Here is a 27,189-nt window from a genome sequence, read left to right as displayed (position 1 = left end):
TTTTTTATTATATTTATATAACTATTATAATTAAATATGAATTGTTGCCAAGTCACACGTTGCATGCAACTAGATATCGTCGTTTGACTAAATTGCAATCCATTGTACCACTGGGAGAGGACTTTATGTATTTAAACTACAGTTGCGGAATTACCGTTTTGGTTCAATTTGAAAAATAGTCACAAAAGCGCAAATGTATCTTTTTTTTTCATTATTATTGATTATTATTATTTTTTTTTATTATTAAAGCAACGGCTCCTTTGTGCGTTTGCCGCTTGTGATTGGCTCTCTCTGATCATGTGACATTCACCGTCGCCTTAAACATGAAGTAATTTTCCAAACATGAATTTGAATCCGCAATATTAGTTTGTTTGGGAATTTAAACAGCTGAACACGAAAATCTAATAATAATATAAAAAAAATTAAATATATATATATATATATATATAATTTATACACATAATGGAGCCTTACAAAACTGTCCAAGGTATTCCGTCGGCGTGCGCCTTTGTTTTGGAATCGCTCGGCGAAAGGAAGTCTGACTTAGAATCCGACGCCGCTTTTGATTTAAGGCAGGAAACGGCAACGGGAGTTTTTTTGTTTTTTTTTTTTTTTTTTTACAAAAATGAACATCAGCTCATCTTTCCGGCTACTTTCTGAGGGAGACGCCGTCTGCGTCCCTTTATAAGCGGCCCACGTCGCTGGAGACGACCTCTGACCTTGTGGGAGAGACGCCGTGCCGCGATTATCAGACTTTGCCGCCGTGTTCGGCCCACGCGTAATTCCAAAAAAGCCAAATTCTTGGCGATTTAGTGTCGTCCATCAAAACTATTTCACCTGTTGTCAAATTCCAATTTTTGGGACTTTTAACACTTGACAAGCTAAGCCGAGTAAGCGTCAAATTCAGTTTCAAAAACATAACAAAACACGATTTCAATCGACAAGGCCCCTTGTTGCAAAATTAACTACTGCCGTTCTTAAATTATGAATTAACGTTGGCTAATGACAATTTGTGTCAACCTAATTTGATTTCCACTGACCACGGCCAAGTTTTGTGACCCCCCCCCCCGAAACCTTTTTAATCAAGAAATCACCAAAACTGAACCAGTCTGAGAAAATTAATTTGGCAGAAAAAGCCGCGACAAAACACCACAACCCAAAGAAAAATTCAAGAGCAGATAAAGTCATTCAAATCTACTGCATTTATCCTGAATGGAGAAAACAGACATTTATAAAGGTTTTAAATTCCACCTTGGCACAGCCTGATCAGGGACGATAGCACAGACAGTACGGTGCACAAAAAGCTCATTTTGTATTTTAAATATAGGAGGCAACATAACATTAACCTTAAAACGGTTTGGGAGCAACGTCATCATCACCCCCCCCCCCCCATTCGTTGGTAGCTCGCCAGAGGCTGGCTGCTTGAAAAGTAGATCTTGGGGTAAAAAAAAAAAAAGTCTGGGCACCCCTGATTTAGGATATGACAACAAGAAATTTTGGTGCAGATTTTAACAAAAAAAAAAAAAAAAAATCACGGAAGTTGACACACGCGATTTGCCTCCGCAGGGCCACATAAAATCACGTGGCGGGCCGGATCCGGCCCCCGGGCCTCGGGTTTGACACCCGTGACCCACCGCGTGAACGTCGCCGAAACGGCCGCGTCAAAGAGAAACGCCAGGCTTCCTGTTTTTGTTTTTGTTTGGTGTGACTAGATGAGACTTTTTTGTGGTTCTACTCGTGAATCTCGTGTTGCTGGGTGAAACGTGCTTTGCGGCTGAAATGTAAAAAAAAAACTCACTTGCATTTATAATTTTTTTTTTTTTTTATGCGGTTGTCACCGCGGAACCAATTACAAACAAATGTCAATATTCACTATGGAAAAAAAAAAATCCCCAACCCTCAAAAACGAGGGTGATACGCACCCCCCGCTAAATAAAAATCTGCTCTCAAGCGCCGCCGTCGGGACGGAGCTTGATCGGCTTTGACGGGCGGCGCCATCAACGGGACGGAATCCAAAAGTCAAAGCCGCGCTTTCATCTCTCATCCCCGACACGCTGTAAATAAATACACTTAAAGTCCGACATGCATATGGATGAGATGGAAGATAATTTGATCCCTTTGAGCGCTTCCCTGTCAGCATCATCTTTTCTTCTTCTCCTTCTCCTTCTTCTTCTCGTTCTTCTTCTGTTTAATGTGCTCGCGCGTTTGCCACAACAAAAGTTTCCTTCCCTCTCGTCTCGTTAGTGCCGCATCTCATCTGTGGTGACATTTCGCCGTGTTCCCTTTCGGCGGGAATCTGCCGTATCGCCGGCAGCGGCGTCGGCGGGATGAAAGCGCGACAATTTCTACATCACAGCCCCGAGACGTACGTATGGAAATGACCAAAGGCGACGGATGGATGAAAAAGATTCTTCTTCTTCTTCTTGGTCCTTTGCAACTTAAAGCGGAAGAGAACAACAAAGGCCGTTTGCATCCAACAACTAATGCTTAAAGGGCCACTGTCATGAAATTCAAGTTTTTTGTGTGTGTGTACTATCAATGAAAAAACCGCAGCCGGTATGGACCCATCTGTTTTTTTTTTTCACCACAAAAAAAACGATTATGACGCCATGAAAATCCTCTCGAGGGATTTGTTTTTGAGAAGAAGCAGGAAGTGACGTACGGGGCAGTAGCGCACTCAACCGGTCTCGTCTGTTTCTACTAGTTTTACCTGCTGGAAGCTAGCTCGTTGTTCCTTCGTGTTAGCCAAAATGCCGGCTCGTTGCGTTTCTGGATACAGTTCGAACACTCGGGTGGACGGATTTAGTCTTCGTGCTTTTCCAAAAGACCTGGTTCGTCGTGAGAAATGGATTGCACGGGTGCAAAGGACGAGAGCTTTGTGGGTTCCAAATGACAGGTAGCTACTAAAAAAAATAATAGTTGGGGGGGGGTGTAATCCGCAAATAAGGGGTCCTAAATGTGTCGACGTGCCACCCCGGCCGAAGCCGCGATCGGCGGAAGCGGCGCCGCCGGAGTGGCTAACCTCTACCGCGAAGGTGGAACGGACGGGGAGGCGGTTTGACCGCGCCGTCGTCATCGCTCGCGGGCGGCGTTGTTTATCACCGCCGTGGAGGTGGATCGGGCGGGGAGGTGGTTTGGCCGCACGTGGTTTAGCCGTGATCCGCATATCATCTAAATCTGTCTCGAGACATCGGGTAATATCGCCGTGGTCACTTCACTCGGTTGTGAGATGGAAAAGAGCTTCCGTATTAGAAGGGGCGTGTTCGTCACCCGTCGTAGGTGGCGCAACGTGTTTTCAATGGCGGATGTCCCAGTGTGATGTCACGGACAGAAGATGACTTCCGCAACTCTGGATGACGCGCTCTGCGCTCACGTTTATTTTTTCGTAGGCATTGAAGCGAATAATGTTATATGTATTTTTCATCACAATATCTTTGTTAGAATGTTTATAGGCATGAGACTCGAGCTTTAACTTTGGCGTATATACGAGATCGTGAGCAACCACTGCTACTAATATAAATAGCCATCCATCCATGTTCTTTGCCGCCGATCCTCACAAGGGTCGCAGGGAGTGCTGGAGCCCATCCCGGCCGTCAACGGGCAGGAGACGGGGCGCACCCTGAACTGGTCGCCAGCCAATCGCAGGGCACATGGAGACAAACGGCCGCACTCACAATCACACCTGTGGGCAATTTCGAGTGTCCGATTAATGTCGCGTGTTTTTGGGATGTGGGAGGAAACCGGAGTGCCCACCCGGAGAAAAGCCACGCAGGCGCGCCGAGAACATGCAAACTCCACACAGGCGGTTCCGGCATTGAACCCGGGACCGCCAAACTGTTAGGCCAAGGCTTTACCAGCTGATCCGTCCCACATCGCAAAAACACGCAACATTAATTGGACTCTTTAAAATTGCCCCGAGGTGCGATTGGCTCTACGTGCCCTGCGATTGGCTGGCGACCAGTTCAGAGTGTGCCCCGCCTCCTGCCCCTTTATAGCTGCGATAGCCTCCGGCACTCCTTGCGACGCTTGTGAGGATAAGCGGCCAAGAAAACAAGTGGGTGGATCTCGAAGCAGTAGCTGTTTCTTTTGTTGTTGGTAGTTACTTCTTATTTTGGGTGCTCAAAAAAATGCCCTTTTGTCAGCCAATTTCTGACTCAAAACATACAAAACAAATCCCGATTCAAAATAAGTACTCAGTACTTTAAAATGAAAAGTTTTCCCGAGTCTTCAACAAAGTGCATGTACATCATCTTCTCCCAAATAACTGAAAATAAAAACGATCCATAAAAAGTGTCCAATTGTAGAAGTCAATTTGACAGTCGAATCTGATTTTGACTGACATTGTGACGTCACAGCGCCCTCCGCCTGTTGCGCCGCCCCCCCCCCCGAAGCCACGCCCCCTGACATAAACCCCTCGCCGCTGTTTCCAAGTCAGCCAAATCGTGTGCACAAGTCCGGAGGCGAGCACGACTCCTTCGCTTTTCCTTTCTTTGCTTCAAGTGTGCCGTTTTCGCACCCCCGCTGAAGTCGGCCGAGGCGGGACCGCGTCGTGGGGTGGTTCGTGGGTGGCGGGGTGGAAGAGAGATCGTGGCGTGGAGGGAAGCTGTGCTCGGCCGCCTTCGGTGCACCCTTCCCGGACGTTTCACTTCTTGGACTGGACGTAAGTTTTTACACACGCACGCGCTAAAAAAAAAAAAAAAAAGTCACTTGTTGCGTATTTGATTGTCAAATCAGCTCATTTGTGGGAACTTTTGAAAAAATATGTAAAAAAAAAAAAAACAACTTTGTTTAGCGCTTTATGAATTTTAATGTCGTCAAGCCAACTTAGTTTGGAACTTGTCAGTGTGTTGCCGACATCTGCATCCTTGCAAGTTTATGATTTTATTTTTTTCATGATTGCTATTGTTTGTCACGTGGTCCTTGCTTTCAAATTTAATCCGTCCGTGGCAGATTTCATCTGAGAATTTCATATCATTTGTGCAGCCCATTGCCCCTTTTATTAGGGACACCCACACACTACCTTTGGAATTGATCACCATCGTAAACATTTGTTAAATTAATACAGATCAGTCAAAACTGAGACCAACACATCAATATGTACCGTGGGTATAAGTCTACACACCCTAGTCCAAATGTGTTTTTTTTTTTGTAGTGATATAAACAGAGACCGAGATAAAAATAAAATACCATCAAAAATATTTCCAAGCAGCACGGTGGCTCAACTGATAAAAGCGACCCGGGTTCGATCCCAGCTGTGTGGGCACGCTTCTCTTAAATAATAGGACACTCTAAATTGCCCCAAGGTGCGATTGTGCGTGCGGCTGTTTGTCTCGACGTGCCCCGCGATTGGCCGGCGACCGGTTCAGGGTGTACCCCGCCTCCTGCCCGTTGACAGCTGGGATTGGCTCCAGCACTCCCCGCGGCCCTTGTGAGGATAAGCGGCTAAGGAAATGGACGGAAAAAAATATTTGTCCAACGTTGCTGACCTTCTCACCTGTACAGTTTCGTTTAATATACATCCATTTTCCGAGCTGCCTATCCTCACAAGGGTCGCGGGAGTGCTGGAGCCAATCCCAGGTATTTCCAGGCAGGAGGCGGGGTACACCCTGAACTGGTTGCCGGCCAATCGCAGGCCACATAGAAAGAAACAACCAGTCACAACCACAATCACATCAAACGGCAATCTTTAGTCTCATATTAATGCAGATTAATAAAAAAAAAAAATAGAGGGGAATTGGAAATACATAACTGAAATGTGGTTGCACCAGTGTGAACACTGTCTAATAACGGGGATGTATGTTGCTATGTGAAGTATTAATATATTCGCATCCATTCTCCGAAACATTGAGACGGTCCCGTGAAGCCAACGTTGAATTTTTCGGCCCCAGTTCCCCCCCAAAAATGGGGCGAACCCAACTTTGCTCATCACCAAGAGCAGCACGCTTGTGACAACGCCAAGTTTGTTTCCACTTTTGTCAACAATCTTGTATTTGAAAATATCAATCTTAATCCATTCATCTCCTAACAGGCCACAATAAAGGAAATAACACTTCTTTTTCGTTTATGGTTAAGTTATACGATAACTTTACTAATTTATAATCTCGTCCCAAAAACTGGGACGCTGCCCGTGAGAGGGTACTTGGGTTTTCCTACTAGGTCGTCCCAAAAACCAGAGTCAGATTAAAACACTGAAATCTTTTGATATACCGAAGGATATAATGCGTGAAAATCATAATGTCCCAAAAATAGGACGCTGCCCACGAATGGGTTAAATTATTAATGGAAAAAAAATATGACATTAACATGAACCTCGTTCAATTTTTAAGTATTTTTTAATAGGTGGATCTAATGCCAGTAATGTGCAACTATATTGCCGTTTTTAAATGTATTTTAGAAAAATAATTTACAATTCAACGAGTGATTAAAAGTTGTCGCACTATCTGATCTAACTATAGATATTCTGATATAATTTTTAAATGTTAATAAAGAAAAGAATGCACAAAAATAAACAATGAAAAAGAATTAAATGAGTACACCAAAACCATGTCTTATTTTTATTATTTCAGCTCAAATTCAGTTAAAAAAGTATTCATTACTGGCGGTTAAAAAAAAAAAAAATTAATAAGTGCACTTACTCATGCTGGACGAGTGTGAAAGGTCGCTGCGTACCTTCGTTAAGATCGAGTCCAAACACCGGCACGGACCCAACTGCCAAAAAAACGGCTTGGGTGGGGTGGGGGTGTCACATGAGGTGATTTGAGAGTTGCCCCAACAAAAGCAAGCAGTGTGACGGGGGGGTCCTCAACCCGAAAAACAGCTCAGCTGCTGCCTCACAGCACGATGCTCACAAGTTTGATTCTGACAAACATCAAAAAGCGAGGCAGACTTGCTAACTGACTAACAAGTAGCAGAGCTGACCAGAAGATGAACGCTCACAACATTGTGGAGTGAGCACATGTCCGTGTCTATTTGGGAGTAAGGAACTGCTTCGGAGGAATCAAGCAAAACGGCGAGTCACAAGAGCAGACTGAGTGGGGAAAAATAAGTCTCGTAGCTTCGGGGGACAGAAATGTGGGGGGGACACAAGATTGTGGAGTGACCGCATTGAGGTGTTTGTTTGTTTGGGGGGGGGGGGGGGACTCCGTTAGAGATATTAAGTCAGACACTAAGAAATGAGGTAGAAAGTGAAGTACAAATAAATCGCGTGAGAGGCCGCGATGGAGACATGGAGGCGCACACAATGTTGTGGAGCGACCACATGTCAGAGTTGGCTGAGGAGCGGTATACAATTTTTTTTATATGCTAAACATGGAGAAACATTACAGACTGGACAGAACAAAACGGTGGTGTAGCTTCAATGGATGATAAACTATGCACACAGCATTGTGGAGTGACCACATGTTGGCATCTACTGGGAACGTAGAGAATTTTTTTTTTTATGCACAACATGCAGAAACATTACAGCATGGACAGAACAAAAGGGTGGCGTAGCTTCAATGGACGACAATGTTTGCACACAACATCGTGGAGTGACCACATGTTGCAATCTACTGGGAACGTAGACAATTTTTAATGCTAAACATGGAGAAACATTACAACCTGGACAGAACAAAAAGAGTGGAGTAGCTTCAATGGAGGATAAACAATGTTTGCACACAACATCGTGGAGTGACCACATGTTAGCATCTACTTTGAACGTAGACAATTTTTTTTTTGTATGCACAACATGAAGAAACGTTACAACCTGGACAGAACAAAAAGAGTGGAGTAGCTCCAATGGACGATAAACAATGTTTGCACACAACATCGTGGAGTGACCACATGTTAGCATCTACTTTGAACGTAGACAATTTTTTTTAAGCACAAAATGAAGAAACATTACATCATGGACAGAACAAAAAGAGTGGAGTAGCTTCAATGGAGGATAAACAATGTTTGCACACAACATCGTGGCGTCAACACATGTTGTTATCTACTGTGAACGTAGACAATTTTTTTTTTGTATGCACAACATGAAGAAACGTTACAACCTGGACAGAACAAAAAGAGTGGAGTAGCTCCAATGGACGATAAACAATGTTTGCACACAACATCGTGGAGTGACCACATGTTAGCATCTACTTTGAACGTAGACAATTTTTTTTAAGCACAAAATGAAGAAACATTACATCATGGACAGAACAAAAAGAGTGGAGTAGCTTCAATGGAGGATAAACAATGTTTGCACACAACATCGTGGAGTGACCACATGTTGTCATCTACTGTGAACGTAGACAATTTTTTTTTTTGTATGCACAACATGAAGAAACGTTACAACCTGGACAGAACAAAAAGAGTGGAGTAGCTCCAATGGACGATAAACAATATTTGCACACAACATCGCGGAGTGACCACGTCGACGACTGGGGACTATTTTGAAGTTCTCCGGGACGATAACGTGGATGACCGCAACATCGTGGAGTGAATACATTCCAGTCTCAAGATAACACAACGTGACTTACTTCACTTATTTCAACTTTTTGCTACACGTGCTGACAGTCCACGTGAAAAGCAAAGTAGTTTGTGTCAAAAGCAACGCTCGCTACATCGCCAACGTCGCCACGCATCTCGTTATCTCACTGCGCACAACGTTCCTCTTTGCTGACTGCAATCCTCATCCTTATGAATCCCGATTTTAATGCGTCATAATTACCGCGGGGCCATTGTGTTTACGTGCGACACACTTCGAACGGGCGAAGCAGTTTAGCCCACGCCTCCCCTACCTTTTACCTCGGTGCCTCTCAGGGGTTAAACGTCAGCGGCTCCCCCGGGCCGGACCCGCAGGTCACGCGGCGACGGGGCTCCAAATGTGTAATATTTGTCATGATCCTCCAAAATGACTTCCCAGGCCCCGCAGCTGGCGCCGGCTGAAAGCCTCTTTTGTCCCGCGGCTGTTTGCGCAGCCGCGATGCGCCTCCGCGCCGTGACCCGCCTCCTCCGCGCCTCGCCGCTTCCCGACGCGGTTCGCGGCCCGACTGATAGCGCCGGGTCTGTGCCCCCCCCCCCCCCCCCCCCACGCGGTGCCAAAATGTAAAGCACGCATATTTTCTCCTGCCGAGTTATTTTTTTTTCTTGCTCACGGAGGATCCATCAGAATGAGATTGAAAGAAGCCCGTCCGTTTTTCACCGATTATCACTCGGCATCTTTGATTTTTGGGTTAGCACCAACAAAGGATGACACAGTCGGTCTCAGGATCAAGACTTGATTTGATATTTGCGTGTAATATGGAACCATTAAATTACATTTTGTGTAGATTATCCATCAGAATCGATGCAGATCCTGGATTTTGGGTCCAGAATCAAAATGCTCTCACCCGTCCGTTCGTTCCACATGTTCCGGATCCCTCTGTGTGTATTTTCTTGCCCTGAGGTGACCAGCAGGAGCAGCACAATGTCCATTGAGTTGTTTCATGATTTACATACTGTGCGATGATGTCATCCTGTTATGGTTTTGTAACATACAATAATATAGAATGCTATTTCTCTTCCATTTTTGGTCACTAATGCCATTTCCATTCATATCAATTGGGGAAAAAATGATTTAAAGGTGCAAATATTTTGCTTAGCCACAGAAGAAATGCAACTCGTGCGCGTATTTGCATCCAATAAATCCGATGATTGAACGCGGATTATGATCGAAGTTGAAGTTGTCTTCCCGTGGACTTCCCTTTTCTACCTCTGTTGTGGGGCACGGGAGGAAACGAACGTTTGAAGCGAGCGCGTTAATACCTCGTGGCATGTACCCCCCCCCCCCCGGGATTAATCCCGGCTCGCCAATCTAGCGCTTCCCTCTTCTCCTGCTGTCGTGTTAAAACCCGACACCACCGCCACCGCCACCCTTCCCTCCTTCCCCTTTTACGCCGCTTGACTTTCTCTCCTTTTGTTTGCAGCGTTGACTTCCTGCGAGAGGGCAAAGGCGGAAAAAGAGGCTTTTCCGTCCGCTTCCAAATATCGTCGGCGCGTCGGAAAAAATGGCCCGGAGATGCGCCCTGGCCTTGTTGCTTCTGGCGGCGTGCGGCCTGGCAACTGCAGGTAGGCCGGTGTCAAGTCGCTGCGCGCCGACGGTGTTGTTGTCGAGTTTGCGAGGAACGTAGTAGCGTGAATATGAGGTGTGACTCACCGTCGTTTGCTACTAATTATTATTTTTGGCCTCGTGCTGAATTTGGGAAGATTCCTGCCGCCAACAGTGAGATTTGACATCTTTTGTTTTGCATTTTTTTCACCTGCGCAAAAACAGGAGCAATTTTGTTTCACCACAGTAACCGGATGACTTATTTATGATTTGATTTGATTTTTCTTGCATGCGACATGTTTATCATTCGGTGTATCAAAAGTTCTCGTTTTGTGAATATCAAGCAACTCCATGCTGGGACATTTTCCATCACGAAAATGTCATTTTTCAAGAACGTATCGGCAGCGCAATTACTCATGAGCGAAGCTCTTATCGGGCCCTTTAATTTGAAATATTACTCAATGCGGTTTGCGGCAATGGATTTCATATCCTGGTACTGATTTGTGGGTTTATTGTGGACATTTTCAAGCATGAAAACAATCTCGTCTTGGTCATGAAGCCATTACGCAAGAGTGCATTGGCATCGTAATTACGGATGAGGGAATCTTTCATCGGGACCTCGAATTTGCGGGATGGTCCCGGCGGTTTGTCGCGAATCGGCTTTTGTCTCGGTGCCGATTGATGAGTTCAATGAGCAGTGGAAATTATGTTTCCGCGCATGAATACTTTGTGTTTTTTCTTTATGCAATTGTGTAAGAGTATAGTGACAAAGTAATTGCACATGAGCAAAGCTCTCATCAAGACAGTTGATGTGACTCACGTTGGTTTGGTGCCCATTTTTTTTTTTTTTTTTACTTTAATAGGCAGTAAAAATTGGGCCTTTTTTCTTTGCACGAGATGAAATTTTTTTTTTTATGAGGTTATTATCTTCTTAAATGAGCAGATACGGACACCAGTCACTGAGTGTGGTCAGTCATGCCCCCAGATAAAAATTTACGGGTGTGGTCCACCGGTCATGCCCGCAGATATAAAGTTACGGGTGTGTGTTCTGTTTGTGATCACGGGTGTACCCCTTTAAGAGCGGAGGGGGGCGGTGTCGGGCAAACTTGGAAGTAGAAGGAGGCCGAGCAGCAGCTCGTTCCGTGTTAAAAAAAAAAAAAAAAAAGATGTCGGGCTGCGGTTCGCTTAGAGGGCTCAGCTTAGAGGGTGCATTGATCAAGACCACAAAATAAGCGTCTTCTTTCAATATTTCAATAAATGAACAAATAAATAAATAGATATTTAAAATATTTCTACTCAACAAATTTTACGCGTGGGATTTTTCATGCTCGACTGTGCAGACTTGCGAGTGCGATGGCGCCCGTCAAATCAAAGTGACCGTGGGCACCATAGTTAAAAAAATGTGAAAAAGCCCCATCCAAGACCTCTAATTTGAGGTACGACTTGTTACAAATACTTTCTGTGGTCAAATTTGAAGCGATCTTCTTGCGGTAAATGATCACCGGCTCCGAGGACTACTCAGGTAAGCGGCTGAGTCCAAGTTTGTCGGCGATCGGGAGAGGATTTTGGAAATATGAAGATATTCGGTTTTTGAGTCGTTTGGGATCGCTCTGACAGCAGAGAATCAAGATGGCGGATGTCAAATGTTTTGCCGTCGCTTTGTACGTGTGAAAGAGTGAAAAGCACGACAGAGCTCGCCTTTGTTTTCTTTCGGAACGATGACATCAATCTCCGGGATTTCCCACAGTTTCCCCTTTTTGGCACGCTTTCGCACGTTGTGTATTTGTCAGTCGAGGCGGGGTCGGGGACGGTGATCCACGGCCTCCCCCGTCAGACGAGCGACGGACCCTCGACCGGTGGACAAAGATGGTACGGTTACGCCCCCGGCGCCGATTTTAATAAAAGGCTCGGAGGGATGATGTCAGCCGGAGCCCCCGACGGCGGCTGCGCGTTTTGTGACCTTCGCTGTACAAAGGCGAGCATTTTTCTGGTCAACGAGAGGATCCGTCGTCGACCTCATTACCAAGCTTCTTCCTCGGCCCTCCGCGTAATTACAAGACGTCTTTTGTCTCCGGTGAGGACGAAAGGCCTTCGCGCCTTGCCGCTGAAACGGTGTCCGAAGTTGTCTCGCGGGTTTAATTGGATCATTCTTTTTCCGCACGCGCGGGGATCAACGTTCCATATTAAAAGGGACGGAACGGCATCCGTCAAATTTTACGCGCGTGACAAAAAAAAAAAATGCGACAGGAAGCGCTTCACAAACGATGGAGAAAACAGTCAGACAGCCACTAAGTCCTCCTCACCAGTAGTCGGCGCCGACGTTCTAGGGCAGGGGGCGGGAACCTTTTAGGCCGAGAGTGCCATGAATGGCAAAATGTCATTTCAAAAGAGCCGTGCGATATTTAATAAAGGTGGGCATTTATGTAGAACCAACACTTTTAGAGTCAAATAAGTCTCTTGAGTTCTTTGAAATAACGTCGCTAACCAACGGTGGCAAAAGCACTTCCTACCATCAATGTGACTTCTGGTCTCGCTGATGGCTTTCTTTTTACTTTATTATCTTTCATATTCATTCGTATTATCGTTCATACTTCCGTTCGTTCGTCGTCAACGCAATTCAATACGATTTGCCGTCACGATGGTACGAAAACCGAACGTTCAAGTCAGTTCTTGCCAACAACGGCACGTTTACCTTGTCTTTATGCGAAAACGTCAGGCACACTCCACCGTCCGTGAATGGCTGCTCAGTCTTGCCGAAAACTGTACAACTCCCGATCTGCACGTAGTCTGCTGCGGGGAACTACGGCAAGTCCACTCGGACAAACTGCCTCCGGACAAACTGCCTCTGCGTCATTTGCGTTGCGACAGAAATCGCATGCACGCTATGTCGTCGTGAGGGCTCTCCGCGAGCCATATGCAACCATCGAAAGAGCCACGTGTGGCTCGCGAGCCGTAGGTTGCCGACCCCCGGTTCTAAGGTGACCAATTGATGATGATGATGTCGTTCTCGTCTCAAGAAGCGGAGCGGTGAAACGCACAAAACGTCGGCCATTTTGGTTTGGATTTCCGAACCACGTTGGAACCCCACCGAAATTTGCTTGTCCCTTTTTTTTTTTTTCAAAAATTCAGGCAGTTTGTTGAACTTTTTGGAATTTGGTAGGCGTGTTTTCCACAAGTAGATGCATAAAAAGAAGCCCCGAAAGATAAAGTAAGTAATATAATCATATCATTTTGGTTTGAAGCCGCCTTTTCGGAGTGTCTTCGGCCATTGCAATATGGCCCCTTCAAGGACAACTTCCCATTACGATTCCTATGATTTAATCGTTGCTAATTTCGAAGCACGTACGTTCGCTGAAAATTCTGGAATGGAGGCGTGAACGCCCGCTTTGAGGTTTCCAAGATTGTTCTTCAAGGTTTGGCAGGCGTTCTCTTGAGGTTTCAAGCATGCCCAGCGCAGAGTTGAACTTGAACTCCAACACAATAAGCGCACAAAGCCAGGATCTAAAACACAATGAAGTTCCGAACCGGGTCGCTTCCCCGTACCACCGCGCGCATTGTTGCACGTCGCCACCGGGGACGCCGTGTTGACCGTCGATCAGAGGGGGGGGGGGACCAGAAACGGCAAGAAAAGTCCTTTTCCTGCAAACTTCACGTGTCCAGAAGCGTTAAAAACAACAACAAAAAAACTGATTGTGAGCAGCTAGATGAACTCGGAATGTGTTTGTGCGTTCGGAGCGTAGATCCCACCTCCCGCTTCGGCCCCTCGGCCCTCCCCCCTTCGCGCTCGCCAGCGTGCCGCATCTGTGCAAACACTTGCCATCCACCTCTGGACGCCTTCTGTGGCCAGGCTTCTCTCCAAACTACTACTTTTACTACTTTTTACTGTTTTTTTTCTGCTTGTATTTTTTTTTTTTAAAGGGGACCTGGCAAATATATTGCCGTGATTGTTAAATATCTCTATTTTTTAAAATACTTTAGGCTATAATTTTCATATATTGTATTTGTTCTGTTTTAAATGTAAAAAAAAATTCTAATTTCTTGATTTTAGGAGTAATAAGTCATTTCAGTAATATTTTTGGGAGGGTATATTTTTTTAATAATATTTATATTTTATTTAATATTTATATACATTTCATATATTGTTTGTACCACTTGTATTTGTTCTGAATTTTAGCTTTTTTTTATTTATAAAAAAAATCCAATTTCTTTATTTTAGGAGTAATTAAGTAATTTCAGTAATATTTTTGGGAGAGTATTTTTTTACAATATTTACATTTACATATATTTCATATATTGTTTCTACCACTTGTATTTAATCTGAATTTTAGTTTTTTTATTTAAAAAAATCCAATTTCTTTATTTTACGAGTAATTAAGTAATTTCAGTAATATTTTTGGGAGAGTATTTTTTTACAATATTTATATATATTTCATATATTGTTTCTACCACTCCTATTTGTTCTGAATTTGTTTTTTTTTGTTTAAAAAACACTCAAATGTCTTTATTTTAGGAGTAATAATGAAGTAATTTCAGTAATATTTTTGGGAGGTTAATTTTTCAATAATATTTATATTTTATTTTTATATATATTTCATATATTGTTTCTACCACTTCATCTGTCACTGTACTGTGTATACATAGTATTTAAAAATATTTAATGATAATATTAGCACTGGACCTGCCAAAAGAAACTTGTGGACTCTCTTCTTTCATTATATATATATATATATATATATATATATATATATAATGAAAAAAATGATGTAAGTCACTGGTGTCAAACTCAAGTCCCGGGGGCTAGTTCTGGCCCGCTGCATGATTTTATGTGGCCCACGGAGGCAAATCATGTGCATCAACTCCCATGATTTTTGTTCATATCCGCACCAAAATTTCAAATTGTCATCGTATCGTTAGAAGCATTTTTGTGTTACCAAGCAACAATAGTCGGAAAAACTCATTATCCTTGATTTCTGATTCCAAAACTAGTTCATGAATTTCATGTGTAAATATGATGAGGCGGTTCACAGCCATAACGACCCTTTGAGGGTAAGTAATCGGGGATAAAAGTGGGGGGCAGGGTCTCACACTGGTTTATGCGTCTGCCTCACTGTTCTGGGGACCGGGGTTCAAATCCCTGCCCCGCCTGTGTGGCGTTTACATGTTCCCCCCCCCCCCCCCTCCCAGTGCCTGTGTGGCTTTTCTCCGGGCACTCCGGCTTTCCTCCCACATCATCAATTGGACACCCCAACTCCTGGCCGATAGATAGCTAGGATAGGCTCCAGCGCTCCCGTGACCCTTGTGAGGATAAGCACTTCTAATAACGGATGGGTGGAGCGTTCATTTTTTTTTTAAATCAAAAACAAGCATGATTGTCAAGCGTAACTGTTGATTTGTTTTGTTTTGTTTTCCGTTTTGGGACATCTCAAACTGTAAAACAACAAAACCAAGACTGGCAAACGGCTTTTGTTGGCGAAATGATAATTCATTTATAATATTACAAAAGATGAAAAGTGCCGTGAGCAACAGCAAATCGCCACGCGTCTTTTTTTTTTCATGGCGTTGGCAACTCATTCCACGAACGGCGTCTTCTTGTCACGTGATCGAATTTGAGCACGCGATGATTACGGCAAATCCGCAGTCGTTCCGCGGCCATTAAAAGCAGATTTGTAATCGTTTTAGCAATCAAAAGCAGGTTTGCAATGACGTTTTGACCTCCGTTGAAGCGAGCGCTTGGCAGCGTGTCGTTCCCGAGTAACAAATGTTGGCTCCGAGGAGAAGGGGGGGGGGGTAAAAGTCCTCTTGGAGATTTTATCGCCAAATAAAACAAAACAAAACAAAAAAAAAGTGCCTTGTGGTCTTTTACAAGTTGTTGATTTAATGATGTCATCGTAACGTGACACCGAGAGCACACCAGCAACAAAGCGCTGACTCGCACTTCCAGTTGCCGCAGAGGGACGACTGCCTTTTTATTGAAGATGCAAAAGGTACCGATTGAATTTTTAAGATGCTAATTTAACGTAGTATCAAAACAATCACCAAGATAAGCATCACTGTTAGCTCTCGATTATGCCAATCATTACGATTTTTGTGAGAGATGACGAAAGCAAAGTGTTAATTATTTCTTTACAGCTAATAAATGTTAAACTAACTTACCTCTTTGATGCTTCTATGTGTAGCATTTTTAGGTTAGCTAAGATTTCGAGTGTCATGGAAGGATCTTTTCAGCAGTATATCGTTAGCATTTCTTGCTAACTACACTAGCGTTGTTTTACCGATGAATGCACGTGTGGTGGGGCTTTTGATTTTGGGTGACTCATGTTTGCTCTGCTGTTAGCTTAGCAGGATAAACTCTCTCTGGCTACAGCTAGCAGCATTTTGGTTCCCAAGCTAACAGCTTAGCATTATTTTACAAGTAAACGGTCCGGCTGTTGATTTGACTGACTTGTTTGCGCGACTGTTAGCTTCGCCTGATAAACTTGCTAACGTCGTGATGGAAACGAGACTTCAAGCTAGCAGCATTTTGGTTCACAAGCTAACAACTTAGCATTATTTTACAAGTAAACATACAGACAGTCCGGCTATTGATATGACTGACTTGTTTGCGCGACTGTTAGCTTCACCTGATAAACTTGCTAACGTCGTGATCGAAATGAGACTTCAAGCTAGCAGCATTTTGGTTCACAAGCTAACAGCTTAGCATTATTTTACAAGTAAACGGTCCGGCTGTTGATTTGACTGACTTGCTCGCGCGACTGTTAGCTTCGCCTGATAAACTTGCTAACGTCGTGATCGAAACGAGACCTCAAGCTAGCAGCATTTTGGTTCACAAACTAACAGCTTAGCATTATTTTACAAGTAAACGGTCCGGCTGTTGATTTGACTGACTTGTTTGCGCGACTGTTAGCTTCGCCTGATAAACTTGCTAACGTCGTGATCAAAACGAGACCTCAAGCTAGTAGCATGACAACATCTTTTTGGTTCATGAGCTAACAACAGCATTTATTTTTCAGATCAAACTACACACAGTAATGTTTGCCTATTGATTTAGTTTCGTGTTGCTTTTGAAAACGGAACAAAACAAAACCAAAAAAAGACTTTCAACCGTTTTCCAGCAAGTATTTTGCTTGCTATGTCACTGATTCTAAACGGGGCTTCTATTCGAAGAATAATTTTAGCATTTTAAGCTAACAAAAGCGTAGCATTGTTTTACAGATGTTTTTTTTCCATCTTTATTGACATCTAATTTTATATGAATGTATATTATATACATGAAAACATATACATGAAGAGTGTCTTTTGATTTTTGGGGGTTTCAAACACCGCTTTATCCAAAATCGACATTTATCTGAGCTCATTTTCCCCGATGAGCGTAAAAATTCAAGCTGGAAATTCAATTAGAAAAAAAAGTTGCAATTTGTGAACTGAAGTCCAAAGTTATTGTTATTTTTTTGTTTTGTTTTGTTTTTTTGTTTTTTACTTTGACGCGGTTGAGGTCCCCCCCTCCCTTCAATTTTCTTCTTCACCACCGCGATGTCGAGAAACACAATGGAAAAGCTCACAAGCTCGCCCAACAGCTGTCTTCCATTACCGATTCTGACTTCTCTTGTTTTTTTTTTTTTTTTTTTTTTTTTTTTTTTTTTTTTGCGCCTGCTTACTGGAAGCGCAGATGGAGAGATCGAGCGAGCGAGAAAGGAAGGCGAGGGGGGAGGGTGGAGGTCCTCAGATTTGCGCGAGCCGGCTCTTAAAGGGGAAGGCCCGGCGAGGTACGGGGACGGCCGGGAACGAGATAGCGGAAGCCGTGCGATGGCCAGATCGGACGTGTCCCGCGATTCGACGGTCATGCGATCGCCACATTTGCCGTTCGCCATATTGACAGTCGTTGCACAACATTTTGACTTGTCTTTCGAGACGCACAGGAAGTGCTGTGACGATACAAAAACGCTAAAGCTAGCAAAAGAAAGAGTAGAAATAAAATGAAATGTTTGTTTCTCACTATTTCTGTTTTTTTTTTTTAATAATCAGCAGTCGAACATTGGCCCGTTTCATCGCTTTCTGTCTGAAAAACGTCGAATGAGCTTTCATGTCAAGCCCAAGACGTGACTTTTTCTTTGCTTTTCGGACACCTCAGCTATTATTATATTATAGACAATTAAGAAAGCTAACGTGAGTGACGTTGGCTCACGTCGGCGGCTTTTTGTTATTAGCGTCCATGAACGTTGTTATCTTTTATCACAATCGTGACACTCTTCAAGTGGGAGGAGCCTCAACTTGTCCGGCTACTAACGCAACTTGGCGTTTCTCTCCGTTGAAATTTACCGCCTAATCTGTATCCTCAACTCGAAAGCTGTGCTGTTTTCGAATCCGAAATAATGCAACGCCGCCATCTACGGGGACCTGGTAGTCATCGTAGTCAAAAAAGGAATTGGACAACTTTTTATGAAAAACGTCATTTTATTTATTGCGGGGGTGGGGGGGGGGCACTTTATGTCCTGGAACTGAAGAATTTTGAGGGGGGTGAAGAAAAATATCATTTCACTGCCATTACATCCATCCATTTTCTTTTGCTGCTTATCCTCACAAGTGTCGTCGCAGGGAGCACTGGAGTCTATCCCACCTGTCAACAGGCAGGAGGCGGGTGCGGTACACCCTGAACTGGTTGACAGCCAATTGCACATAGGGACAAACAATCAGTTGACCAATCAAAATTTAGGATTAATTTAGTCACAATTAATGTTGCATGTTTTTTGGATGTGGGAGGAAACCGGAGAACCCGGAGAAAACCCACGCAGGCACGGGGAGAACATGCGAACTCCACACAGGCGGGGCCGGGATCGAACCCGGGTCCTCAGAACTGTGAGGCCAACGCTTTACCAGCTGAAACACCGTTTCGGACATGATAGGTTGAAATTTACCGCCTAATCTTTATCCTCAACTCAAAAGCTGTGCTCGTTTCGAATCCCAAACAATGCAACGCCGCCATCTACGGGGATCTGGTAGTCATCGCTGCGGTCTGCGAACGTGAATTTCACAATTTGATTTTGAGTGGGAGAGAATTTTTTTTTTTTTTGGGGGGGGGGGTTAAAAAGTAAAGTTTCACTGCAATTACAATGGATGTCACATCTTAGTTTCCAAATTGGTGCCTTATCGTTCGCGTTGAAGCTGCTAGGCCCACGTTAGCCTAGCGCGCTAACAACATTAGCATCACAATAGATGCCAAATATCTGCGAAGTTTCACGATTTGAAGTGTTGCCCCCCCCCCGGTACTGTACTCCGTTTGACGCACGATAACGTCCACGCCCGTAGATGAGTCAACCCCCCCCCCCCCCCCCCACCCAGCCCCGCTGCTCTCACCGGTCGGCCGCGGCGCTAACCACCGTTTTTGCGCAACGCTAATAAACAAAATGAGCGTAACGAATCCGCCGACAAGTGTTATGTGACGCTAGGCAGCGCGGGACCGACCTCGGGGCCTCCCCGTCAAGATGAAGGCCCGGCCCGGCCCGACCGCGGTTATGTAAACAGCCCGAAGCGTTTTTCTTGCCTAGCGACGGCTCAACATCTGCCCGGCCCCGCTGGAAGAAACCCCGCCGTCGTCGATTGGAGCGCGGCGACCCCACCCCACCCCCTCCCGCCTACGCCGCAACTCTCCGGTTACAGCGCTTGCGCAATCCGAAGGCTCGCGGCGCTCGGGTCCAGATGATTCTCGGCAACCGCTCGTGGTTTTTGGCAGAAATCAGACAGAAAGAAAGTTGTTTGCGCTCCAAAGCGAAAAGTAAGCGGCACGCTTTCGCCGCGCGGACGATCCAGTCGCGAGTTTGCGGTCAGGCTCGGCGTGCGTTTTGTCTGCCGGCCCGCTGATGTTCATTTGGTCCCGTTCTGGTTCAGTTTTTCGTGATTTTTATTTGCACCGCGTTTTGGAATTTTCCCAGTGTTCATTTTTAAAACGGTTTCATAAAAGCGGCAGACGTTCTTCATTCTTTCCCCTTTGCCGTGAACCTCGTAAACGGTTGACTCGCAATTTCAAAAGTGATGCTTTGCCAATTTTGCATATCTCTGTTGTGAAATTATTTCTGTATTCGTTGTTGCGCTTCCATCACTTCACGTCATTTGCACGACTCGGTTTTTCCGCACTACTGAATACTTTATATTTCTTGAATCCTAAATGAATATTTTGTTACAGCGGCTTTTTTGTAGTCGTACTCGAGGTGCTGCAACTCTAATGGGAACAAATTCCTTGTCCGCTAAAGATTATTCTGATTCGGTAAAAAATGTCAAATTTCCGGTTGAAAATGTCATTTCGCCGACTTCCTGCTCACCAGATATGACCAATGAATCGACATTTTTGTCCCAGAAAGTTTATTTTCAAGCCGACTTGCTTGTGTCGACTGAGTACGCGGTGGAACCTCGGAATCCGAGCATAATTCGTTCTCGTCAAGTCTTCAAAGTCCGATTTGTTCAATCTCAAAAACATTTTTTTCCATAGGAAATAATGGAAATAAGATGAATCCGTTCCTAACCTCCTATTTTCTCACTTTTACACATTTCATTGCCAAACAACCTTTTATTTCGGTAGTTTATGTGCATAATTAGTTTGTTTTTGTTGTTGTTCAACCATTTGAGACAATTTGGAGTTTTCGATCCAACTCACAAGACACCAGCAACAATTTAGTCTTTGAGGCACGGATCGTAAAATGTATTTGGATGGCAAACCTTCACTTTCCTCTCAAATTGTCTTGAATTGATACAAAAATGTACGTCCGCTTCGCCAAAGTCGGAGATTTTCTTACCTTGCCACAGGTAGCGAGACCAGTAAATTGCGTCCCATGTTTACGGAAATATGAAGGGTAAGGTTATCGAAATATGTAAATTGTATCTGGCGTTGAACCTATAAAAAACTTCCGTAATTTCCGGCCTCTAAGCCGCGACTTTTTTTTCGCACGCTTTCAACCCTGCGGTTTATGCGGTGATGCGGCTAATTTGTGCGTGCGTTTTTTTTCTAACGGCCGCAAGGCGGCACTCGAGCGGAAAAGGTAAAGGTGAGACCGGTGGAATACATGTGCCGAGGAAGTGACTTTTACCGGCCCTGATGGCGCTGCGCTAGCGTGTTGCTCCTGTGTTAGTGGCGTTTCTCAGTGATATTTACTTTTTATTTTGACCGGCCCTGTTAGCGTTAGCGCTAGCATTTAGCATTTAGGGACTCAAGAGGCTGAAGTCACCCCCCCATGATTTCATTGGCTGATTGACTTTGGCTGCGTCACACCCTTTCCTGTTTTCTGCCAGCAGGGGGCCTCAGTACGGAAATAATGTGTATGTCGCGTTGCATCATTATGAGTATGTAAAAATCAAATTGCTGCATGCTTGATTATTATTAATGTGTTATTAATATATTATTATTAATAAAATAATGCTGAAGTGTACGTAGCGTTGCATCATGACGAGTATGTACAAATGAAATTGCTGCATGCTTTGAATGGCCAAAAGGTAGCACCATCTGGTGGACAAATAGTACATTTAATTCATAAATTATTATTATTAATATTATTTTTAACAAAATAATCCTGAAGTGGAGGTCGGGTTGCATCATGACGAGTATGTAAAAATGAAATTGCTGCATGCTTTGAATGGCCAAAAGGTAGCACCATCTGGTGGACAAATAGGACATTTAATTCATAAATTATTATTATTATTAATAAAATAATGCTGAAGTGGAGGTCGGGTTGCATCATGACGAGTATGTAAAAATGAAATTGCTGCATGCTTTGAATGGGCAAAAGGTAGCACCATCTGGTGGACAAATAGTACATTTAATTCATAAATTATTATTATTAATATTGTTATTAATAAAATAATGCTGAAGTGGACGTCACATTGCATCATGATGAGTATGAAAAAATGAAATTGCTGCATGCTTTGAATGGGAAAAGGGTAGCACCAACTGGTGGAAAAATAGTACATTTACTTAATAAATTATTATTATTAATATTATTATTCGTTTTTTTCTATTTGCAGGATCTTTTTTTTTTTTTCATGCCCAAATTTGGGGACTTGAAATGTTTTTGTTGACATGTGAGAAAATCTTTTTCCCTTTCTCCCGTCGTGCGCGGCATGTTGGAAACGCGCCAAGCTAAACACGCCGCACACGTCTCTGCTAGCGGGGAAACGCGCGCTAGTGAACGCGGGGACCTCGCTCAGCCTTCAAACTTTTCTTTTTTTTTTAAAAATTTTTCTCCTTATGAAATTTTACGATGGCACTCGACCAAGTGTGGAAGTGTTGCCCTGACAATTTTATTGCTCCTGACGTGGACTTGATTACAATGGTAGGATAGCATTAGCGGTTTTGTGAATGTTTACGTGGTCGTAGTTTTTACATGCTGATTTCTTTTTGGTTACTTTTCTTGTCTGCGTGCTTTGGTGAGCTGCTCGCCTACGCCATCAAAGTTATGAGCGCAGCATGGAATTCGCACATTTCTCGATGTGAATTGAAAATTCTGCACTTCCTGATGATATGAGCTGCATCTTCTCGCTAAAAGGTGTGCGCTTGTTAGCTTAAGGTTGTTGCTTGTTTTTGCCTGCAATATGGGAAACCGGAGCAGTTGTCGTTTAGTTTTGTATAGCTTGAAAGTTTTCTGTTGTTTTGGTTGATTGCTTCATATGTTTTCTCGCTAAGCGTTGTTGTTTACATCGCCTTTTGTTTTCGTTAACAGCTTGTAAGAGCCGACATGACTACAAGTCTAGCGTCGACCGGTTTTACGCCGTTCAAGCTCCTTGTTTTCAGATCGTGATTTCCTTGGATGTTTTCCTGCAAAAAAATATTTGGCGGTTTGTATCTTTATTTACGGCTACTGCTAACATAGCGGGCGGTGGAGCAGCTGGTAAAGCGTTGGCCTCACAGTTCTGAGGACCCGGGTTCGATCCCGGCCCCCCCCCGCCTTTGCATGTTCCCCGCGTGCCTGGGTGGGCACTCGGATTTCCTCCTAGATCCCAAAAACAATGCAACATTAATTGAACACTCTAAATTGCCCGTAGGTGTGATTGCGAGTGCAGCTGTTTGTCTCCATGTGCCCTGCGATTGGCTAGCGACCAGTTCAGGGCGTACCCATCCGCCACCTGCCCGTTGACTGCTGGGATAGGCTCCGGCACTCCCCGCGACCCTCGTGAGGATAAGCGGCCAAGAAAATGGATGCACGTTATTCTTTTCACTGTAGTATGATTACGTCATAGTTTGTGTGATTGACTCTTTCTGCCGTGGGCTGGAGAAGAAGAAGGATTAAAGAAAGCGAGAAAGGCCTCCCGCCATCCGCGACGACTGACGGTGTCGCCAAAACAAAGCGATTGGTCTCACTTTTGAGTGACACATCGGGAGAGCGACGGACGCCCCGACGTGAGCGCGATGCCGTTTGTTTTGTAGCATCTGATGTGATGATCTTATCGGCAACGCTGATGTCGTCATTCCCCGGGGGAGGGAGGAATGGGGGGGGGGGGGGGTCGACTTTGTCACTGCTTGCATGCGACGTGACGGCTCGCTAGCTGTTGCTCCACAATGCTATCACGGCTCGCTCGCAGTTAATTTGAAGAGCATAAAGTGTTTTGTTTTTCAAATTCATCTTCTCATGGATGAATCTACTTGAAAATAGATTTTCCCCAGTTTTTTTCAAGAGTTAAAGTCATATTTTCAAGCGTGTGTACACATATCCATCTAGATAGCAATGCTATGCTAATGTTAGCATAAAGTAAAAGCATTTAAACAGGGATGTTGTGTGTCTTCGGATGGAGCCAAAAGTAATAAAAAAGGACATTTGTGTTTTTTTTTTTTTTTTTTTTTTTAACGTAATAACTCAAACTGTTATTGCGGACGTTCTTGCTTCCTATAATTATGACAAATTTACAACGACACGCTTCTAAAACATGGAGGAAAAGTGGTTAGAAATGCGTTGTTGCCAAGGCCATTGATGTTTTTATAGCATAATTTAAAGGTACTCTTGAGGTACTGGATCATTTAGTTACTCCTGCCACAAAAATATTGATGATGTGCTGTCCTAAAAAGAAAACCTGTCAAATTTGATTTTTTTATGATTAAGGCCATCGATGTTTATTTATGACTTTATAAGTCAGACCATGTTCCACTTTTCGTCATCATTTTCATTCCTAAAACGAAGACAAACTGCTGTATTGATGTTTTGAAAATATTCAAGATGTTATCCATCCGGTCATCCATTTTCTTAGCCGCTTATCCTCACGAGGGCTTGCAGGAGTGCTGGAGCCAATCCCAGCTGTCATTGGGGAGGAGGCGGGGTACACCCTGAACTGGTCGCCAGCCAATCGCAGGGCACATCGAGACAGACAACCAATCGCACTCGCAATCACACCTATCTGCAATTTAGAGTGTTCAATTAATTTTTGGGGGGATTTGGGAGGTTACCCGTAGAAAAGCCACGCAGCCACGGCAATAACATGCAAACTCCACACAGGCGAGACCGGGATTTGAGCCCCAGTCCTCAGAACTGTGAGGCCAACACCCTCCTAACCCTAACCCTAACCCTTATATTTATGATTAAATAATTTATTTAATTCATTACATCATAAATCAGATTTTTGATTACCTAAATAGAAAATATTTGAGCCATTCCTCATTATTATTATTATTATTATTGTTAAGGCCTTTGGTGTTTTTTATAGCATAACTCAAGATCGTTCAAACTGTTATCTTCTGTTTACCAAAATGAAAAGAAGAAACTTTTGAACTTTCCTGTAAAGAAAAACAAATGATTTGATATAATAATTCAGACGATTTTAGAGTTTTAAGAGTTCCCCTCGACCTCCTTCCCAGCTTCCCTTTTTCTCGAGTCTGCAGTTTATGTTCCGGCAAAAACGAAAAGTAGCAAAACCCCTCCCGACCCTCCTTATTCCTTCATATAAAGGGCTTTGCTGGCTTCCTGTGGGCGGGGTCGCTGGTGGTTACATATTTATTATTATTTTTTTTTTTAGAAAGCCCCCCTGTGGCAGGAAAGTGGGCAGGAGATGTTGCGTTGTGCGTGGGAATGGTGCCCCGCGGCGCAACGCAAAAGGAGGCCGGCGGATCGTTTTAATCCGGAGCGGGATTAAAACGGGGAGGAGATCTGTTGGAGTTTGCAATCATAATTCATATTCACTGTCATTAAAAGCGGCTTTATTTTGGCTTTGCCCGTTTGGACCTGCGATTTTGGGCCTCGACGTCCGCTATGGGTAGACTTCACGTTTTTTTCTTCCGGGAAAAAAAACCCCACTTTAAATCTGTATGCAGCCAATCAGCAAAAAAAAAAAAAAAAAAAAATATATATATATATATATATATATAGTTTAATATTAACATACTATTACATACAGGTTACAGGCACAAGCCTACTTTGACGACGCGCCGACTATACTGCTACCTTAATGCTAATATGCTAAGATGCTAGCAAGGTGTTCACAGGAAACTTTGGTTGTAACTATGCTGCCACGATGTTCCCAATACATTATTATGCTGCAACAATGTTACATTATGGTACAACTATGTTGCTAGCTCTATGTTGCTAGCACTATGTTGTTAGCACTATGTTTTCCTACCCACCCCTATGCATATTTAACTATCCTACCACTGAACCGCTATTGCTGTGCTACTTTGTTGCTTACCGCTGTGCTTCTACTGCAATCCTGCTATTGCTACGCTACCACGATGCTACATCCACTATGCTACTGTAAATATACTACCAGTGATGTTACTATTGGTATACTTGTACACAGATTACAGGCCTAAGCCTACTTTGACGACGCGCCGACTATGCTGCTACCTTAATGTTAATCTGCTAACATGCTAGCAAGATGTTCTACCTGTGCACAGGAAACAAGCCAAAAAATTTGGTTGTAACTATGCTGCCACGATGCTAACACCACTGTGTTCCCAACACTTGCTGCAACGATGTTAAAGTTATGGTACAACTATGCTGCCGCTATGTTGCTAGCACTATATGGCTAGCATTATATTACGATTACTATGTCGCATTATTTTGCTACCACTATGTTACGATTACTATGTCGCACCATGTTGTTAGCAGTATATTATCCCACCACCTATCAACCCCTACGCTAATCTATCCATGCTACCGCTGAGCCGCTATTGCTATGCTACTTTGTTGCTTACCGCTGTGCTTCTACTGCAATCCTGCTATTGCTACGGTACCACGATGCTACTACCACTATACTACTGTAAATATACTACCAGTGATGTTACTATTGGTATACTTGTACACAGATTACAGGCCCAAGCCTACTTTGGCGAAGCGCCGACTATGCTCCTCCCTTAATGCTAATATGCTAACATTCCAGCAAGATGTTCTACCTGTGCACAGGAAACAGGCCCAACATTTTGGTTGTAACTATGCTGCCACGATGTTCCCAATACATTATTATTCTGCAACGATGTTACATTATGGTACAACTATGCTGCCGCTATGTTGCTAGCACTATGTCATGCTGCCACCTACCTACCCCGATGCTAATCTAACTATGCTACCACTGAGCTGCTATTACTAAGCTACCTTGTTGCTTACAACTGTGCTTCTACTGCAATCCTGCAATTGCTACGCTACCGCTATGCTACCTTGATGTTATTATTACACGGAGTCCACCGGTTAAGACGTTTCGACTTCACGACGCCCCTCTCCCGTCCGCCATTTTGTCTGGCTAATGCTTGTCCACGTTTGTCCGCCGCATTTTTCGCTCTCATTTTTCCACATTATGCCCCTAAAGAAGAAAGCTGCGTTTTTTTGCAATGCTTCTGGAGCCAAAAGAACATCCGTTACCATGGAAACGAAGCTCAAGATCATAGAAAGATTGGAGGACCAACCAAGACCGGAAACCAAACTCACCAAGTCTTCAGTCGGTCGACAATTATTCAAGACAAAGCCCGTATTTTAGCGCAGGTGAAGGGTTCCGTTCCTCTGTCGGATGCAACGATCACAAAACAAGGTTCTTTGATACTTGTCGAGATGGAGAAGATCGAGGACCAGGTTCCTTCGAGAGGATTCGAGACCAGGTTCCTCGGCAATAGCTAAGCGCAGCCTCCCCTTCTTCTTCTCCGTCCACCTCTCAGCAGTCACGCTACGTACGCCATCTTGCTTATT

The 27,189-nt window shown here is 43.9% G+C and overlaps 1 protein-coding gene across 1 annotated transcript in view; it reads left to right on the top strand.

The window, feature by feature from the left end:
- Positions 1-4,440: 4,440 nt before the first annotated feature.
- The window catches only part of tgfbr3 (transforming growth factor, beta receptor III), a 72,723-nt gene continuing 49,974 nt past the window's right edge, over positions 4,441-27,189 (top strand). The window contains exons 1-2 of the mRNA XM_061825019.1: positions 4,441-4,660; positions 9,930-10,071. Coding sequence (XP_061681003.1) covers positions 10,011-10,071 — 61 coding nt within the window. The 5' untranslated portion in view covers positions 4,441-4,660; positions 9,930-10,010. The remainder of the gene's footprint in view (positions 4,661-9,929; positions 10,072-27,189) is intronic.

The sequence above is a fragment of the Syngnathoides biaculeatus genome, chromosome 7 (assembly GCF_019802595.1).
Source record: "Syngnathoides biaculeatus isolate LvHL_M chromosome 7, ASM1980259v1, whole genome shotgun sequence".
NCBI classification, from domain to species: domain Eukaryota; kingdom Metazoa; phylum Chordata; class Actinopteri; order Syngnathiformes; family Syngnathidae; genus Syngnathoides; species Syngnathoides biaculeatus.
Note: the sequence above shows the minus strand (reverse complement) of the source record. Positions and strands in the feature narration are given on the sequence as shown.